Source organism: Phoca vitulina, unplaced genomic scaffold, assembly GCF_004348235.1.
Source record: "Phoca vitulina isolate PV1807 unplaced genomic scaffold, GSC_HSeal_1.0 scaffold13, whole genome shotgun sequence".
NCBI classification, from domain to species: Eukaryota; Metazoa; Chordata; class Mammalia; order Carnivora; family Phocidae; genus Phoca; species Phoca vitulina.
In genome coordinates this window covers 11510994-11532071 of record NW_022589716.1, presented here as the reverse complement: position 1 = coordinate 11532071, position 21078 = coordinate 11510994, and the positions used below count along the sequence as shown (strand labels likewise).

General features: G+C 39.4%; 1 protein-coding gene across 3 annotated transcripts in view; it reads right to left on the bottom strand.

Annotated features, from left to right (window-relative positions):
• Positions 1-21078, bottom strand: part of CACNA2D3 (calcium voltage-gated channel auxiliary subunit alpha2delta 3) — a 960286-nt gene that overhangs the window by 862759 nt on the left and 76449 nt on the right. For all 3 annotated transcript variants that reach the window (XM_032411506.1, XM_032411505.1, XM_032411507.1), the window contains 2 exons: positions 20193-20321; positions 18248-19175 (listed from right to left, as the gene is read on the bottom strand). In XM_032411506.1, the coding sequence (XP_032267397.1) occupies positions 18248-18345 (98 nt within the window). In that variant the 5' untranslated portion in view covers positions 18346-19175; positions 20193-20321. The remainder of the gene's footprint in view (positions 1-18247; positions 19176-20192; positions 20322-21078) is intronic.

Sequence of the window (21078 nt, the reverse complement as noted above, 5' to 3'; positions counted from 1 at the left end):
ATATGAGCAACCCCTGGACGTCTGGACTATATTGAGGGCCACTTGAACACCAAGGTCACGACGATATTTTATAAAGTCATTATGCTCTCTTACCCTGAACTTCACAGGCATTCTGGGCAACTGGAGTGTAACCAGGACAAGGAGCCCTGGCACAGGGAATCACATGCCCAAGAGGTGGCATCTTAGCATTTATAACCTTAGACTACCTTATTTATTATAACATGAACCACTGTAAACAGCATGATGCACAATATGTTTAAGATGAATCCCACAAAACATTTCTTGCTCTGTCAAAAATAAAAATATCTTGTGTACCAAAATCTGATATCAATAAATTCAGAGCTCAAAGGGTCAGAAAGATTTGGGGTTTGTGAGGCACATCAGGATAAGGAACCAGAAGCATCAGTAGGCACTGGGTCCTACTTGCCATTCTCACCCAAAAGCCTATATTTCAACGCCCGACTGTCAGTTGAAGCATTGAATCCGGCCAAATGAGCCCTGCTCTGTCCCATCGGCTGAGGATGCTGTATTTGTCCTACAATGAGGAGCTGCTGCAGGGCTTTGAACAGAAATGAAACATGGTGAAATATTTCAGAAATGTTCACCCGGTCCTGGTCTATGGAATGGACTCCAGAGGAGACCCCAAAGCAGCAGTTCTCAGGGCAGGAGAGGACACTGCCCCCAGGGACATATTGGACATTTGGGACTTTTCTCTTTATCACAATGACTTGGAATCCTACTGGCATTTAGTAGATGGAGGGAGGACAGTCCCACACAAGGGAGAATTGTCCTGTGTCCCACAGGACTTTCAAATGACCCCCTGGACATTCAGGTAGGAGAAAAATCTGGTCACCATTATCTGAATAGAGAACTTAAACCCATTTTATATAAAAATACAAAGGAGCTTTTGCATGGCTTTTACAAGCACCAAATTTTCCAGAAATGCAACTGCTGTGTAAATAAAGGGAAGGTTGTCATCCGTTTCATTTAGAACATTAGCCAAAGGTTTTGTTTGTCTGTTTGTTTGTTTTACCATTTTGGAAAATCATTTCTCCAGTGGCAACTGTGCTCACAGGTCCTGAGTCACCAACAGAGCACATCTGTATGGGTCAGCATTTGAGTGTGGCATTCACAGTTAGTCTGCATAGAAGTGCAAGCTTCTAATGAATTCATAACATCTTGCAGTATAATCTTGCACGAGTGTTTCACATAGTGAAATATCTCTTGTTTTATTATAAATTACTTTTATTTCTCTTGGATATTACCAGATAAATCATCATATTGATTTTTAAAAAAAAAAGTCTGACTGAGCAGGTTATATCGTCTCAGAATTTCAAATCAGGATGGCAAAGAGGGTTTTGGGTCTAACTGGGTAAAGATCTACTGCTCCAGATCAGAAAGAGAGATGGGCTAAAAGGCCGTGATGCTGCTGATAGGGATACAAAATGCTTCACCCTGAAGCTGCAGAATGACAAATGCTTTAAACTTTGACCTACCAATCCCTTTTATAGGAATTTACCTTGCAGTTAGTAATTGCGTACATATACAGTTATTCATTACTGCATTAACTCTAAAAGCAGAAGACTGGAAACAACACAAGTGGCTATTAGTACACGATTAGTTAAGCAAGCATCTACACAATGGAGTGTTATGCAACTGTTTAAAAAACGAGGATGATTTCTATATATGGTTGTGAAAAGATCTGGGGAATATATATTTTTTTAAAACAAGGTTCCTAAGAGTGTATATGGTATGCTACCTTTGTGTAAGAAAGGTAGAAAATGACATATTTTTATTTGCTTTAAAAATGGAAAATACACAAGAAACTACAAATAGGTATTACTTGTTGGGGGATTAGGAGGAACAGGTAGATGGGGACAGGATCGAAAGTGATCTCTCACAATGTTTATCACTTTAAATCATTTTGATTTTTGAGACTTGTGAATGTATTACTTATTCAAAACAGTAAGAATGTGAATATTCAAAAGCTCTTATAACAGTTTAGATACTGGGGCCTAAATTAGGGTAGAGGGAAGTGTCATTGGGAGGAAATGTGAGACACAGTTCAAGTCCTTGATCCTCTGTAGAGGCGGATCTCAAACCCTCAGTGGTTCTGATTCAGGAAGTTCAAGTTAGGGCAGGAGGTGGAGGGGGGATCTTTCTTTCTAATAAGCCCCTCCAAGGATTCTGCTGCTGGTGGCCTTGGACCACTTTTTGCAAGCCCAAGACTTCTCATACATGAAGTGTCATGGTAAGCCTGGTCACATTATAAACTTTAGGGTCAAACAAACCTAGGTTCAGGTCATTGGCTCATCCTCACTCTATCTGTCAGAATTGAGCAGGTTGCCTGTCCTATCTGAGCCAGCCTTTTCTCAATAGCAAAAGATGGACAACAGCCAACTTCACACAGACATGAAGAGGGTGAAATGGGGAGTACAGCTCAGTATTCAACCAACGTTGGTTACTACTTTCATTCTGCAGACACAGCAAGTAGTCCCACACCTGGGCTATTGCTCTGCTCTCACTGTGCCTCAGAGTGTCAAAGCCAGGGAGCCCTTGGCTGAAGCCCAGCTTCCTGCTCACTATCACCACACACACACATACACACACACACACACACACACACAGAACCCATCTCTCCATCCCACCACACTGCCTAGCCCAACCTCTATCATCTCCTCCCTAAATTCCTATGACTGACTCCTAATAAGACATCCCTTCTCCTTTTGCCCCCTTCAAATACATTCCTTCTTCCTCCAGTAGCCAGAGCCCTCTTTTCTTTTTTTTTTTAAGATTTTATTTATTTATTTGACAGAGAGAGAGGGAGAGAGACCACAAGTAGGCAGAGAGGCAGGCAGAGGGAGAGGGAGAAGCAGGCTCTCCGCTGAGCAGGGAGCCCGACGTGGGGCTCGATCCCAGGACCCCGGGATCACGACCTGAGCCGAAGGCAGCCGCTCAACCGACTGAGCCACCCAGGCGCCCCAGAGCCCTCTTTTTTTTAAATTTTATTATGTTATGTTAATCACCACACATTACATCGTTAGTTTTTGATGTAGTTTTCCATGATCCATTGTTTGTGCATAACACCCAGTGCTCCATGCAGAACGTGCCCTCTTTAATACCCATCACCAGGCTAACCCATCCCCCCACCCCCCTCACCTCTAGAACCTTCAGTTCGTTTCTCAGAGCCCTCTTTTTAAAAACAAAAATCAGACCATAAGCATTCCCTGGCTCAAAATCCTCTAGTGGTTTCTATTTTAAATTAAAATGCAGACTCTTCACCAAGGCACCCAAGGCCCTTGGTTCCTGCCCCCAGAAGCCTCACTTTCCCTCCCTCTCCCCACTGCTCACTGTGCTCCCACCTGTCTCCTTGGAATTATTGGAAAATGCTAAGCTTGTTTCCACCTTGGGCCTCTGCATGTTCTGTGCCCTCTGCCTGGATCACTCTTCCCCCAGATGGCCCCAGGGCTGTTTTGTACTGTGCTCAGGCTTCTGTTCAAATATCCCCTCTGCGGGGAGAATTGCCCTGACCACACCAGGTAAAAGAGAAACACATACACGCACACTCACACACACACACCCATATAGCTCTATGCTTTTACCTTTCTCCATTTTTCTTCCTAGCAGTTATCACTAACCGATAGAGTGATTTATGTGTTTACATTGTGCCTCCCCCATTGGATGGGTCGTGTCCAACTTTTCATCATTGTGACTGTAATGGCTTCAGCAAGGCCTTTGATATTATGAGGGCTCCATAAACATCAACTGAATGGCCAGAATGGATGTCAGCTTGAAATTCCTTTCTCCTAGGATCCCGCCTATTTCCTTCTTCCTCGGGCTCCAGCATCCACCTCACCCAAGACACAGAGTCTTTTAATAAGCACTAGATTTGCTAAGAAGGAGAGAATCAAGGAAACTGTTTTTCTGAGGATTCCTCGGTCATAACTCTGTGGGAAGATGCTGGTTGGAGAAATAAGGAAGATTTCTCAAAAGTTTAAAGACACTGGAGAACGCATATTTTAAAATACCGAATGCTGTATTTTAAACAGAGGAAAGAAACTTACTTGTCATCTTCAAAATTCTATTAACCATATAACAGTGACATAATGTCTAGCCCCACAGTGCTGCTCGGGGTGCAGATGTGTGCAAAAGGGACCACCGGCAGCACTGAAGAATGTTCTGCTTTTCGGAGCAGTTTGAATATGTCTGAAATGCAGCCCTGGGGAAAGATAGTGTCCATTCGCTCTGCCAAAGCTCCCTGCAGGGAGTAGATGTGAAGGCCGCTTCAGCAGACTTCAACCAAACTGGATGATCCTTTCAAACATTTCTAAATCTTCCACCGATAAAGGAGGGCTCTTGAGTCCCGAACACAGACAAAGGCAATGGATGGGGAAAGTACTTTGTGCTAGATGTGCCCCCACCATCCAAGGGTCGTTCCCAAAGCTGAGAAGGGATGGATCTGGAAGGATCAGCAGGCCATGGAGCAGCTCACCCAAGCCTAGTGATCTTTTGGCCCACAGATATTAGAAGCAGCTCATCCACTCCTACTCAGGGGCAGGAATTGAGCTTGCGAGGCTGTGTGCTCTTCCAGCCCTCTCCTCCCCTGCCCACCCCCAAACCCACACCCTGGCACACTGTGAACCCTCCTAGCTTTTTATTGAATAAAATGATTCTGTATATGTGTGTGTGTATTCTATGTGTATGTAATATAGTATGTATTATATATGCATTATATATAATGTATACTATATATGATACATAGATTTTATATATAATGTATATACACACACACAACGTGTGTATATATAATGTATATACATTACATGTACTGTATATAGACACATACATGAGACTATGTCTTGGTATGAGTGTATAATGTATGAGTGTGTACGTGTGGGTCTGTGTATGTGACTGTGTGTGAGTGCCTGTATGTGTATGTGAATGTATGTGTATTTAATTGTGATTTTTTTTATGCATGTATGTGGACTGCATGCGTAAGTGTGTGTGCGAATGCAGTAACCCTACCTTGCAGTTGTCTTGTTTGCAAAAGGCAGTCTATTCTAGGGTAATGCAGGTCTAGCATTCAACTGAGGGGATTCCTTTAAACCAACCTCTACCTTCGTCCCTGGAGAACTGTGGCTTCATACTCACACAGCCACACTTGCACACACAGTGACACAGATTTTCAGCAACCATTCTCTTGGCAAAAGAAGAATGTTTGTGTGGAGAGAGGAGCCCTTAAATGAACAGTTGCAACATATGCCCTGGCTACTACATGCCATGGCTACTATTCTGGTTTTGTTTTACATCCAAAACATCAAGCAAAACGGGGAAGAAGAGGAAAGTGTTCACACATAACACTTCTAATTATCTGAATCTGAAGTTGCCTGTTTTCATAGAGGGCAGACTGCCTTCTGGAGTTTAGGGTTATAAGAAAATGTCTTTCCAGGATTGGATCCATTTCTTTGAGAATACCATAAGAAATTACAAGTTTTCCAAGTGTCCATCAAATGGGAACTGGCTAAATTAATCACAGTTTATCGTACAATGGAATTTCATAAAGCCATTAAAAAGGACAAGGTGACTTCTATGAACTGACATGCCCACATGGCAAGCTGTCCATGATAAGCGAAAAGTGTTAAATGGAAAAAAACAACAGGTGGTAGAGCAAAATGTGTAGGATAAACCCACTTTTGTTTTTTAAAAACATAAATATAGGTATAGATAAAAGTATAGGTATAGATATATCACTATATGCCTTCTGAGTGGATAAGCATGGAACAGACTGGAAGGGCACACGCTAAACTGTTAATGCTGGTTACCTCTAGACAACAGGATCGGGAAATGGTGAAACATTTGGGAAGGGAGACATTTCATTTACTAATTTCAACATTTTGGTATTGTTTGATCTTTACAAAAAGTATGGAGAGTAGAAGATAGCATGTCTGTAGGTGTTATTACAGGAGGCATCCGAACAACAGATACTCCAAGACTGTGACCACCTGTTTTCAGAATCATGATGAGGTACGTGAGGAAGACCCATCATTGCTAATGAATGAGCGGGAGGAGAAGAGGTCGATCCTCAGAGCTGCGTCCTCTCTGGAGGAAGTGATATGTGTCTTCTAAACCGAGAAACATGACCCCATCAGCAGGCGCAGATAGTAGAGTGGCAAGGCCCCCCCACCCTCCAAGGCAGTGCATGCATTTGTGGCTTTCCCTTTGGTGAGTTGTTTTCACTGATCACAACTGTTCTTGAAATGCTGAATTGCAATTATGCAAATATCTATTATATGTTTAAAACATTTGTCTTAGCAACCGTGTTTGGGGGGGGGACGTATGTAAGGTATTTAGATTCCAGGAATATCAATAATCAAAAAAGGGCATTGTTTTCTGCTATATAACTTTTATAGTAAAGATAAATACAGTATTTGAAAGTTCGCCTGAAATAATCAGGTTTCAAATATATATTGTAAACCCTCTGTTTGAAGCCAACTTTTGGATGATCCACCCCCAACTTCTCATCCCAGGTTAGCTTCCCCAGGGCTAGCAACTCCTCCCACTATTCAGTAAAGCTACACTTTGGAAAATAAACTAATTTTTAAATAGGATCAATAAAATTCCTTTAGATTGGTAAGCGATCTATTTAAACAAACACATGTTCTGAAAGCAAATATAAGTACGGATGAAATTAGCCCCTGTTTTTGAGTGCTCGTTGTCTATAGCTCTTTCTCTCATGGACTAGAGCTATAGCAGTAAGTTCCTGTTGTGAGCATAGGAACTCTAAATCCTTAACTCACTTAGAGAGTATAAAGCCCCTTCATTGATGACCATTTCATTCAGTCATGACTTTGCATCGAAACATTTCCTATTACATGGTTTGCGGAGGGGTTGATCCCTCATCACATGAAAATAGCCCAATTATTCAAATATTCTAAGTGGTCAAATAAACAGAGTCATTTCCATAGTAGATCTTAGGACTCATATATTTAAGGAGAAATGCTTAAAGTTAAGGACCATGGGGCCTAATCTCACACTAACTTGAATAATTTGACAAAATTGTTTGTTAGGATGTAAATTAAACTGACAATATCAATTAATCAAAATTTTGTAAACCCTTTGCACATTTTAGTCTTAAGAATTTATCTTAGGGGACTCCTGGGTGGCTCAGCCAGTAAAGCGTCTGCCTTCAGCTCGGGTCATGATCCTAGGGTCCTGGGATTGAGTCCCGCATCGGGCTCCTTGCTCAGCGGGCAGCATGCTTCTCCCTCTGCCTGCCAACTCTCCCTGCTTGTGCTCTCTCTCTCTCTCTGACAAATAAATAAAATCTTTAAAAAAAAAAAAAAAGAATTTATCTTAGAGAAATAATTCATGAGCATAAAAATATTTAGCTGTAAGAATATGTGTCATAATATTATCTAATAGAAAAAAATAAGAAACCACTAAAATGCCTATACATTGGGTATTGACTAAATAAATCATGGTTGATTCATGTAATATTATGCTAATTTTAAAAATGATGCTAATGACACCTTAACTACAAAAAAGAAGATAAAAAAAGCAATTTATAAACATGTGTGTCGCAATCCAATGCTTTAAAATAGTTACTACCAATGAGAACATAAACAATAAAAAACTCTCAAAAGTATTTATTGTCAGTGAAACTGCTTTGGCTTTTCTCTCTCTCTTTTTTATTCAATCATTTCTTTTAAAATATAGAAAGGATGTGTGAACATAGGTTTTAAAAGACTTCAACCAGTACAGAAAAGTAATGACATGCGAAGTCTCCCTTCTCTCTAAATAAAAAAAACAAAAACAAAAAGACACACACAAAAAAACCATTGTTCACAATTCCCATTTTTAATGATTTTTGTGATTAAAGTATATCTGTATTTTAATGTTTTTATATGTGTAGTCGTCAGCTTAGCCATTTTTGCAGCGTCCTTAACATGTGCAGCTGTGACTTCAAATGCCACGGATGTGAGGGCGTGTGAAGCAGCCTGAGCCCTGGCGGAGTTTACTGTCCGAGGGTTTATTTGCTCTCCAATGCTGCTTTACCCAGTATCCTTGGACACACCACAATGAAAGAGGACTTTCAAATTCCTGCACTCACCCTCCCTTTTGCACCGTCTCCTCTTCAAATAGGAATATTTGCAAATATAGAACAATTTTTACCTTGTCAAGGTTTATAATGTTTGCATCTCATCTTACAAGTCATTCTTCCAGGCTTTATTTACAGATTCATTATAAAAATTGAGACCCAAAAGTCACATTTACAATAACAGATGGCTATGTACTTTATTATCATCAGTCTCTGTGAAGCCCATGCAGGGTGTCTGGCCTCACAGAGAAAACAGACTTTGGGTAGGAACATGGCTATATCAATTCAGCCTTTTTTTCTTTGACAGAGAAAACGTAAAAAAGCAACAAAGATTTTTTAAAATCCACAAACTTTATTTTCATCAAAACTTAAAGACAGATGTAGTCTGCAGACTATAAAATACAAGTAAAGGCCAAAGGAGCAGAAACATTGGGAGTGTTTATGGGGCATGATATGGGCATGTGTATATGGGCATGATAAAGATCATCTACCAAAAACTGCGGCTAGGGGAGGTGGGTGGGGGGATGGGTTAAATGGGTGACGGGTATTAAGGATGGCACTTGTGACAAGCGCTGGGTGTTATATGCAAGTGATGAATCACTAAATTCCACTCCTGAAACTAATATTACGCTATATGTTAACTAACTATAATTTAAATAAAACTTGAAACATTAAAAAAAAATTTAAAAAAACAACTACAGATAACATATTAATGGTAAAACATCAAGAAATTTCCGCTTGCAATTGGGAATAAGGCAAGGATGTCCACTCTCACCCCTTCTATTTAACATTGTACTGGCATTCTTAACCATGCAATAAGGCAAGAAAAATACTGGAAAGAAAGAAGTAAAATTTTTGTGATTTGCATATAACTTGGTTATATATATATAAAACTCTATAGAATCTAAAAATATATATATGTATAATAAAAAATACCAAAACTAATAAGTGAACTTAGCAAGGTGACAGATACAAAATCAACATATAAAAGTCAACTGCATTTCTTTTTTTCTTAACATATATTGCATTATTTGTTTCAGAGGTACAGATCTGTGATTCAACAGTCTTGCACAATTCACAGTGCTCACCATAGCAAATAAAAAAGAAGAAGATAGCAGGAGGGGAAGAATGAAGGGGGGGAAATCGGAGGGGGAGACGAACCATGAGAGACGATGGACTCTGAAAAACAAACTGAGGGTTCTATAGGGGAGGGGGGTGGGGGGATGGGTTAGCCTGGTGATGGGTATTAAAGAGGGCACGTTCTGCATGGAGCACTGGGTGTTATGCACAAACAGTGAACCATGGAACACTACATCAAAAACTAATGATGTTATGTATGGTGATTAACATAACAATAAAAAATTTAAAAAAGAAAAAAAATCAACTGCATTTCTATATATTAGTAGCAAACAATCAAAAATGAAATTTAAAAAACAACACAAATAACTAATAATAAATCTAAGAAAAGATGTGTAAAGCCTCTATACTGAAAACAAAACATTCTTGTGAGAAATCTCTAGGCCCAATCAAAATCCCAGAAAACATTTTAACAGAGGTTGAAAAGTTGATTCTAAAAATACAAACAAAAAGAACCTATAATAGATTTTGAAAAAGAACAAATTTAGAAAACTTATATAATCCAAAATTAAAACTTATCATAAAGGTGCAGTATCAAGACAATGCTGTATTGGTGCAGGTGTAGACATAAATAGAATAGAGAGCCTGGAAATAGACCCATACTTACAAGGTCAATTGATTTTCAAAAAAGATTCCAAGGTACATCAATGGGGGAAAGAAGAGTCCCTTGCACAACTGGAATCCATATGGAAAAAAATGAACCTCAGCCCTTGCATAAGAGTCCACTGTACATAAGAATTAATTCAAGTGAATTATATATGTAAGTCTAAAAGCTAAAACTAAAATTTCTAGAATATAAGAAAAAATTTATTACCCTGGTATAGGCAAAGATTACTTTATGCACACAATAAACACTAAGCAAACAAGAAAAATATGATGGTTTGGGCTTCATCAAAATTAAAAACACCTACTGCTTGAAAAAACAAGAAAATGAGACGACAATATCTAACAAAAGTATCTAGAATATATTTAGAATTTCTACATCTCAATATTAAGAAGATACACAATTTACAAATGGACAAAAGATTTGAGCAGACACGTCACAAATGAAGATTTATGGATGGCAAAGAAAACATATGAACTAATGCTCATCACCATTATCTAAAGGGAAATACAATTTGAAAGCACAATGAGAACACTACACACCCGCTAGAATCGTTAAAATTGAAAAACCAGACAGTAGGAAGTGTTAGTGAGGATGTAGGGTAACTGGAACTCTCATATCCTGATGGGACTGTAAAACAGTACAATCATTTTAGAAAATACTTAAACAGTTCCTTATACACATAAACCTTCCCTATAGCCTAGAAATTCCTAAGTATTTACTGAAGAAAAATGAAAACATACATCTACAAATTATACACAAATGCTCCTAGCCCCTAATTGAAAACAGCCCAAGTGTCAGTTAATAGGTCATTCAACACACAAGTAGTAGTATATTCATATACTGAAATACTATTCAGCACCGAACGTGAACTACTAAGACACGCACAAACAACATGCATGAACCTCAAAAACATTAAGCTTGAGTGAGAAAAGCTGAGTACGAAAGAGCATATATACACTCTTTGTGAAGTCCAGAAGCAAATAAAAACTAGTTAATGGTGACAAATCCGAAAATGCCCAGTTGGAAGGCATTAGGTAATTTTCTAGAAAGGGCACAAAGATAATTTGTGGGGTGATGCAAATATGCCACATTTTGTTTTGGGTGGTGTTTGCACAAGTGAATACTATTGCCAAAACACATAAAACTGAGCACTTAAAACCTGTGCATTTTATTGCGTGTAAATTATTCTTCAGTTAAAAAAAATTATGATTATTAGATTTCTCTGTACAATATTGTTGCTCATTGTTTTCAAGAGATGCTGATGGAAGGGCGCCTGGGTGGCTCAGTTGGTTAAACAGCTGTCTTCGGCTCATGACCTCAGGGTCCTGAGATTGAGCCCCACATCGGGCTCTCTGCTCAGCGAGAAGTCCGCTTCTCCCTCTCCCTCTCCCTCTGTCATCTCTCTTGCTCTCACTCTCTCTCAAATAAATAAATAATCTTAAAAAAAAAAAAAAGGTGCTGATGGACTACCTTATATTATGTTAACTGGTTTTTGGTTTTTTTTTTTTGTATTATAACTGTTTGTAACTTTATGAAATCTTCATAAATGTGATCATTTGCAATAATTAGTTGTGAAACATTTAAAAATGACAACCAGCAGACTCAGGAAATATTTGCAACCCATCTTTCCAACAAAGGGCTAATCTCCCTTATACCTAAGAATTCTTAAAAACTTATTTTTAAAATACCCTAAATTACCAAAGTGAAAATAGCCTTTAGGAGCAGAATGCTCTTGTCACAAGTGGATCCAACTCTTAGGTGCAGCCACTTTTCCTGTTTCTGGTTTTGTTTCCATGTCTGATGGTGGTCTGGAAAAATGGAGGGAGGGGGAAAAGATCAGTAAGAAAGGGAGGGAGAAAGTAAAGAAAGAAGGTAGATACATACCTATGTTCCAAAAAAGTACTGGATAAAAGTATGTCAACATATTTATAACAGGGGGTAAAATTATGGGAGATTTTTTCCTTTTTATGGATTATCTGTGTTTTTTTACAATGACTGTATATTACTTTCTGCTCATTTATAGGAAATGCTATCATGCAAATGAGAACTATTTCTGGTGAACCTATTATACTTACAAGTACTTTAAATAATTTTCATGGAGTTCAATTTATGAGTTGAAATTTTATTCCTTCAACAGGCAATGCTTTTATTATTCATTTATCCCCACCCACAGAACACAGATGAATTAAGAGAGCTTCATGAAATTTTACTTATAAATGCTGCATAATTTTATATTCCAAAAGCAGAGAATATCTTTAAAGTCATTTAAATCTACCTAATTTATATTTGGAGTTTTATTCTATAGTTTCCATCAGAGATGGTGCTCATATTGGTTTCTTAAAATACATGTAGAAGAAAGAGGAATCCACAGAAAATTTATTTGTCCTTTAAAAAAAGCCTTTGTATTATATTTCAAACACATATAAAAATAGAAAATTCTTTAGTGGACCTTGTGTAACCATAACCTAGATTTAACAAACATTTTGCCATATTTGCTTCATCTTTTAAAATAAATAAATTAAATGTTATGAGGGGCACCTGCGTGGCTCAGTCCATTAAGCATCTGCCTTCTGCTTAGGTCATGATCCCAGAATCTTGGATCAAGCCCTGCATCAGCTCCCTGCTCAGCAGGGAGTCTGCTTCTCCCTCCGCCCCTCCCCCTGCTCATGCTCATGCTCTTTCTCTGTCTCTCAAATAAATAAATAAAATCTTAAATTAAAAAAAATTAACGTTATGAGAGTTCACCCCCAAATACTTCAGCATGCATTTCTAAAGAAATAAGGACACCTTCTTACATAACCACAAAACCATTTTCACACCTAACAAAATTAAATATAATTTCTTGATATCATCAAATACTTAAACCACATTCACATTTACCTCATGTATCCCCAAAATGTATTTTGCAGTTATTTGTTCAAACTAAGATCCACGTAAGTTCCAACTGACCTTAAATTAAATGAATTCCTAAAATCTAGTCATTTTAAAATCTAGAACAGTTCCCATCATCACTATCACTATTTTCTTTAAATTTTTTTTTCATAATGTATTGACTCAAAGACATTTGGTCGGCTGTTCCAAAATTGTTTTCTGGCAATTTAAACAATGGGTTGAGAAAAACACCAAAGAACTCACTGCAAAAATCATCATCCCTAAACACAACGTCGGATTCATAGTTTAACATCTAAATTTTGCAAATCTTGATCCTGGACATCAAGAAGGCAATGGGGGTGGGGGTGAGAGGTGGGGCGGGGGGAATACTAGAAAAATGTCTTGAAACTGGCATACAAGTAGATTGATCCTGTTGGGCTCACTTTTGTTATATAAGACCTGATGTGGGGAAGAAAGCTGCCTTGCCTTTGGAACCTCCAAACCCGGAAGAGACATCACAATTTTCCTTCTGGCCTGGAGGAACACAAGCTTAATGTAGCTTGAAGGAAGTCTGATTTCAGCTAGCTTTAACACCCCCAGAAGGAGTTAAAATGTGAAAGAACAGCACTTTTCCTTTTAAGAGGCCCATCTTATCACAGACACCAGGGGTAGGAGAAAACATTTTAAGCTAATGATGTTTTCAGCTAACCAGATCTGGGTGAAGCAATCCGCTGGACTTGAGTTTACAAGTCTCATTTCTTATAAGGTCCATTTATCTTAGAATGCTCCACCACCAAAAGTACCCCATCTTCACATTTCTCTGAATATTAAGCTAGACAATGAATTCTTCTCCCAGCTGGTTAACTATCTTTAACCCCCCCAGGTTGCTACAGTATTGTATGTGTTAACTCAACTGCATTGCAAATTCTTTAATATTGAACAACAACAACAACAAAAGAGACAAATATTAAGCATAATGAAAGGAATGTTGCTAGGGAGATTTTTACATGATGCAACCAAGAAAGTCCTCCATGTATAGAAGGCAGAATTTTAAGATCATGTACAATAATTGAACATCTGCTAACGGGGTCATACACACATCTCTATACTGGCCTGGAAGGCAGTGTGGCTCTCCTTGCCAGACCTGGGTCACATGCCCACCCCGGAGGTGAGAGGTGAAGTCAACCTCATCCAAACCTAAATCTAAGAGTGCTGAACAGAGCCTTCCCCAAGGAAAATCAGAGAGCAGCCACCAGCAGAAGGGGGAATGGATATTGGGCAGATAGAACCAACAGATGGGCATCTCTAGGCCCGGGAGTAAATGAGAACAGGACTCTACAGACACAGAGAAGGGGTGGTCATTGGTGTGTGCGCCCTCTTTCCATTCAAATGCCTACATTCCTAATATCTCATAACTAACTAATCTTGGCCCTTCTCCCAATGGCATCGCATTCTCTTAGGACTCCATCAGGTTTGTTGGCCTATTGGGCAAGGTTCCTAATGTATCTCCTCTCCTAGGGAGACATTATCTCCAGCTAAGTGCATTTTCTAAAGTTCTTAATGGAATGCTGTACTAGAAAGAATGTTTGGGTTCCAATCCCTGGAAACACATCATGGTTCAGTTATCTAGGGTGTTGGGTCTAACGGTAGTGGGAGAAACCATTCATTCTGGATCTGATTTTTCTAGACATTGGGAGGCAACGTAAGGAGCAGTCATTTAATGTTTCAGTGACAAAGGGAAAGAAGGCAAGGAGGTGTTTTTAAAGACTTTATTTTGAGGGGGGAGAGGAGTGGGGTGGGCAGAATGGTAAAGGAGGTCAAAAGGTACAAAATTCCTGTTATAAAATAAATCACACGGATATCTGATCAGCATGGTGACTATAGTTAATAATACAATATTGCATATTTGCAAGTTACTAAGAGAGTAAATATTTGGGTTTTTTTTAAAGATTTTATTTATTTATTTGAGACAGAGAGAGAGGGAGAGCACGAGTCGGGAAGGGGCAGAGGGAGAGAGAGAATCTTAAGCAAGCTCCACACGCAGCATGGAGCCCAATGTGGAGCTCCATCCCAGAACCCTGGGATCATTACATGAGCCAAAGGCAGACACTTAACCGACTGAGCCACCCAAGGGCCCCACTAAGAGAGTAAATCTTAAAAGTTCTTATCACAAGGAAAAAAATGTAATTATGTACAGTGACAGATATTAACAAGATTTACTGTAGTGATCATTTTGCAATACATACAGGTATTGAATCATGATGTATACCTGAAACTAATATAATGTTATATGTTGGTTATATCTCAATAAAAAATGAAATAAAAATTTTCAAAAAGATTTCATTTTTGAAAAGATTTTATTTATTAATTTGACAGAGAGAGAGAGCACACAAGCAGGGGGAGTGGCCGGCAGAGGGAGAGGGAGAAGCAGGACTCAATCCTGGGATCATGACCTGAGCCAAAGGCAGATGCTTAACTGAGCCACCCAGGTGCCCCAAAGAGATTTCATTTTTAAGAGCAGTTTTAGGCTTACAACAAAACTGAGAGGAAGGTACAGAGATTTCTCGTATACCCCCTTCCCGTCCACACACAGCCATCTCCATTATATGCATCCTCCACCAGAATGGACATTTTTTTTGCCAAGAAAGAACCTATATTGACACACTGTAATCACCCAAAGCCCATAGTTTACCTTAAGGTTCACTTTTTTTTTTTCTATTTCAACTCTTTTTAAAGCTGAAGTATAGTAAACACACAATTTATATTAGTCTCAGATGTACAACATAGTGATTTAACAATTCTATACACTACACAATGCTCACCATGATAAACGTTGTTCCCATCTTCTTGGTGTTGTACATTCTATGGATTTGGACAAAAGGGTAGTGACATAAATCCATTATTATTTCACCAGACAGCATTTTCGTTGCCCTAAAAAGTCTCTGTGCTCTGCCTATTCATCTCCAGCATCTCCCCTCCCCTCCATGGCAGGGAGTTTTCAGATCACTAAACAGACTTGCCTTTCTAGTAAAAAGACATCCCTCCCAGAGCTTTCCTCGCCCAGTGAGGATGTTTGGTCCTGTCTTGATGTTTTTTTCCCCTTCTCCTCCCTCCGGCAGGAGATCAGAAGCAGAGGAAAAACTGTACACACAGGCTGGAGGACGTAAAGACAACACCAAGTTTCCTCTGGGTCCCCCACCAAATCACTTACCAGAGCCCTCCAGCGAGGGCCCCATGTGTGCCAAAAGATGCACGGCAAATATTAAAGGATAACAAATAAAAAGTACAAAGGAAAATGAGTCATGTTTGCAAGTGAATTTATGTTTATACAAAATATTTGTGGAAATATGCCTTTGCACGTTGGAGATTCTGCTAATCCATCACCATGACACTCATGTTTCGAGAAGCAGACCCGTCAGGCGGCTGTGACCACTGCTTGTTAATCGACCACTCCATTTTCTGCCATCACAACTAACAAAATCAGGACATCACCTGGTCCGCTCGCAGGAGATACAAACTGCAAAATGCTTCACAAATGCTCCCCTACACACCCAGGGGGCTTGCACACCAGGTAGTCTAGATGCAGAACAGGAGGGGAATGTCGAGGGAACATCCCACACGTAGATTCTTCCAGAGCCTGGCAAACGTCTGGCGTGGGGTCTGAGCACCTGGTGCCAACTGTGCCTTTGTTTGTCATGAAGCTGTTCTCATTTTGCCCAGCAAGGCTCTGTTCAAGGCCTGGGTGTATGGCCTTCACTTCCCAATGATATAAGATGCTAAAACACACGATCTGGATCACAGGGGCTGGAGCATGATTTTAAAACTGCTCACCAGCAGACGCTAAGAGAGTACTTGGTGTTCGTTTTTAACGTTCGCATCTCTCTGTGACTGCACCAGCACCCTGGCCCCCTTGATGACCACCTCTAGGTGGCAGGAACTGTGCTTGGCATTATGGAATATGGATAGTCGTAAGTCACGGTCCCTGCTCTCACATGAGAGGGAAAGGTACAGCTGGACATGCTAAATATCACAACTAATTAGGTGCGCAACCAAAAGTACAAGTAAGGATCTATGGGAGCATGAAAAACTGAGCTTCATATGGGTTCAAAAAAACTTCAGGGAGGAGATTTTTTTTTTTAAGATTTTATTTATTTATCTGTCAGAGAGAGAGCACAAGCAGGGGAAGTGGCAGGCAGAGGGAGAAGCAGGCTCCCCGCTGAGCAAGGAGCCCGATGTGGGACTCGATCCCAGGACCCTGGGATCATGACCTGAGCCGAAGGCAGACGCTTAACCAACTGAGCCACCTAGGCACCCCAGGGAGGAGATTTTTTTTGGACCCTGACTTTGAAGGATAACTAGGAGTTATTACTCTATTATCATTATTTTCTTTTATTGCCTTATTTCAAAGGAAATGTTTGTATTACAGAAAATATACATAAGCAAAATCCCCATAATTCTATAATTCTAATATAACTATCATTGGTAGTACCATTTTTTTCTAGGAATATGGGTTTTTCACACACACACACACAAACCATACAAAAAACATGAAGTGATCATACTTCATGATTTGACTTGCAACCTGCTTAACCCACCACGTATGTGTGTGTGTGTGTGTGTGTGTGTGTGTGTGTGTGTGCATACCTAATACTACCACAGAGGCTCTCTAAATCTGACATAATCATAAGTACTAGCTAGTCCATCAGTTAAAAAAAGAGAAAATCAGGGGTGCCTGGGTGGCTCAGTCAGTTAAGTGTCTGACTCTTGATCTCATCTCTGGTCTTGATCTCAGGGTCGTGAGTTCAGGCCTTGCACTGGGCTCCACTACTTTAAAAAAAAAAAAAAATCTGGGGCACCTGGGTGGCTTAGTCGTTAAGCGTCTGCCTTCGGCTCAGGTCATGATCCCAGGGTCCTGGGATTGAGCCCCACTTCAGGCTCCCTGCTCAGCGGGGAGCCTGCTTCTCCCTCTCCCACTTCCCCTGCTTGTGTTCTCTCTCTCACTGTCTCTCTCTCTGTGTCAAATAAATAAATAAAATCTTTTTAAAAAATCAGTCAAAGGGAGGAATCATCAAATATAATAAAAACCAATGCCTAAAATCCTCATTTTAATTTAAAGTCATCTTCCTTCATTTGGCACTCTTCTGGTGTAGGGCCAAGGTCTTTCTTTCGGGTGTGGCATTGCCGAGAGAATGCCACACCAGCATTCTTACATAAGCCATCCTCCTAAAGCATTAGGGACAATTCCTAGTTTCAAACTCTTTACCCGGGACAAAGAATTTAGAGAAACCTTCTAGAACTTCACAATTCTTTTCTGGTCTTCCAGTTACCTCGTCCACCTAATTCCATAGCATTTTTTAGGGACTTCCCATTTATCCAGTCATTACAAAGCATTGAATTTTATCTTGGTGGAAAGATGGACCCTTTTCATGTTCACTCTTACATCCCAGTTGACATAATACTTAAACACATATAAACGTGTAAGTATGATAACCAGTACAACTACCTGTCAGGAGGTTTGGGAGCAGATGACTCACCCAGCAGCAGCAGAAGAGGACAGGAGTATCTTCCAGTTGCCAGCAGCGAAAGTGTTCGGGCTGCCTGCCGAGGGCTTTGGTAAGCAATCCTTAAACATGGAATCTATCAAGCCCAGCAAGTTGGTTAAAAGTAATATCTACAATGTTTGACAACCCTCTGTGTCTTCGGATTCATTTTCTATTGTTGCTGTAATAAATTACCACAAGTCAGCAACTTAAAGCAACACCCACATTTATCTCACAGATTGGTAGATCAGAAGTCTTAGTTGCGCTCAACTGGGTTCTCCCTTTAGGGTCTCACAAAGGTCTCGCCAAAATCAAGGTGTTGGCAAGCTGGGCTCTTATCCAGAAGTTCTAGGGAAGAATCTGCTTCCATACTCCTTCAGGTTGTTGGTCAAATGCAGTTCCTTGCAGCAGTAGGTCTGAGGTCCCCATTTCCTTGCTGGATGTCAGCTGGGATTACTTTCAGCTCCCCAAAGCTGTCCATATTCCTTGGCATGTGGCCTTCTCCATCTTTAAGCCAGCAATGATGTGTCAAATTCCCCTCATGCTTCAAATCCATGACTTCCCCTTCGGCTACCAGAAAAGTCTGCTTTTAAAAGGGCTCATGTGATTAGCTCAGATCCACCCAGATAAACCTACCAAAGTTAACTGTGCCATATGACAAAGCACGGTCATGGGAGTGATAATTCATCATATCAATAGGTTCTGGGGATTAGAGCACTGGAATCTTGGGAGCCATTTTTAGGATTCCACCTGCCACAGTCATTAAAATGGAGACAGAAGGGAATGAACTTTCCAGGCAAATGGAGAATGTAAGCAAAGACACAGAGAAATGATGGAGCACCAAGTGAGCACCTTGGGGAAGAGCAACACTGCCTCCCCCTTCAGTCCCAGCGATGGCCTCCTTCTACTTCGAATGTTCCAGCTAAAAACAGACAAAAGAAAGTGAGGGAACATAGAAATTAAATTATGCTAATATATCTAAATAGTATTTCCCTGAGTTGTGTTCCAATTATTAGTTTAAGAAATGATGAGTTAAGAATAGAGGAAACTGTCATCACATTCTTTCCCCAGAGAGGAAGAGTGAAGACTTGGAAATAATATCCATTTGTCTATTGACAAAGAATGATATAATGACATCAAAAGGTGCCCACTTTCCAGCCATTCAAGAAGAAAAAAATTTAAATGAGAATTCCCAATGCTAACTAGTAACACAGATATGGTCAAAAATTGCCGTGTAAATGAATACAACTCATTAAGTATACAAATTTTCACTATTCTAAAAGGATAAAAATATTCATATCCTTTGACTTTGGGGACTTTATACCAAGGAGATAATCCAAAAGAACTTTTCTAAATTATGCAATAAAAATACACTTTGTAGTAATATTTATATACTACAATATATTTCATCTAAATATTCATAATTGAAAAATGATTAGTTCAATTATGGCCTCACCATTCAAAGGAATATTATTCAGATATTAGCATTTTAATTGTGCAGAGCAAAATAAAATACTGAAAAATGTGAATGGTCCCTTCCGTTTAAAAGTAAAATGCAAAACCTTACCTATCCTTCGATTGCAACTATGTGAAAAATACTGTGCATAACCAAGATTTGGGAGAGAACTTGAAAAATGGAAAAAATTTGAGTAGGATGATGAATGAAATTTTTCATTTTGATTTATATTAACAGTACTTAATATAAGGTTGTTTGTGCAATAAATAATAATGATAGTAAGCTTTAAAAAAAAATCATATATGAACTCTAAAAGACTCTACCATGAATGTCATTGCACCCTCACTGGTTTTAAAAGGACCAGAGACAATTAATCAAACAAAAAAACAGATTACAAGTCAGGGCCATTGCAAAAAGAACCCTCACCTCCGAGCTCAATGCCTTGAAAGCCCCCCAACAAAACAGAATCACAAGTACATTTACCTTCTATGCCTTTTTTCATTCTACTTTAAGGAAATAAGCACGTGTGGTATTATTGAAAATCCTTTCCTCTGCCATGTGACGCAATGAGGAATTCGAGGAGGTAAAGAGAATCCATACAATTCACAATTTCTAGAGAGAGAAAAAAAAATTTGGTTATCTGCAAGATTGTATTTCAGTGAAGAGGGAGTCAATCCTCCTTAATAAGACCCATCATCTAGAGAGTTATTAAGAGACGCTTTGTTTTTCATTGGCCATTTGGTAATTCTGCTTAAAAACATTTCTTACAAAAACTCACATTCCTAACCTCAACTGGGCAGATCACACATTCAAATGCTGAAAAGTGATTTAAAAAGCAAACAAACCAAAAATCATGCCTCTTAGCCAAAAGTTGAAACAAACTAACCTGGCTCTCCTACTGTGTAGATTTCAGTGTTTGCAAATACACAGTAACTATACCTCTCCCATTCTAGGATGAAATTTGTTTTCATTTTGTTTTGCTGGGAATTGGCTCTTTTTCCTCCTGGGACCAGCTCTGTAGTACCTGAGTCTACAAGGAGAGGGCCTTCTGGATGGGAGATGGGAGTCCCCATTAAGGTCAGCCATTGATGGGGGAGCATTGCCCTGCCTCACCCCTGTTGGTTTTTATTCCCTTTGGTTTCATTTCCATCAAAGAAGCAAACATTGGGAGGGAGCTGTTCTATTACCATATTTAAAATTCCTCCACTAGTCAGCAGCATTCATGTCTCTTCCAGCTCTAGGGGATCTATTGCAAATCCTTTAAATTGTCATATTATCCTCTCATTTGCTTCTATTTTAGCAAAGCAAATGATTAAAAATTAAACTTTCATTTAGAAGCATAATTATTTTAAAGGATGTCAAGGCTTCA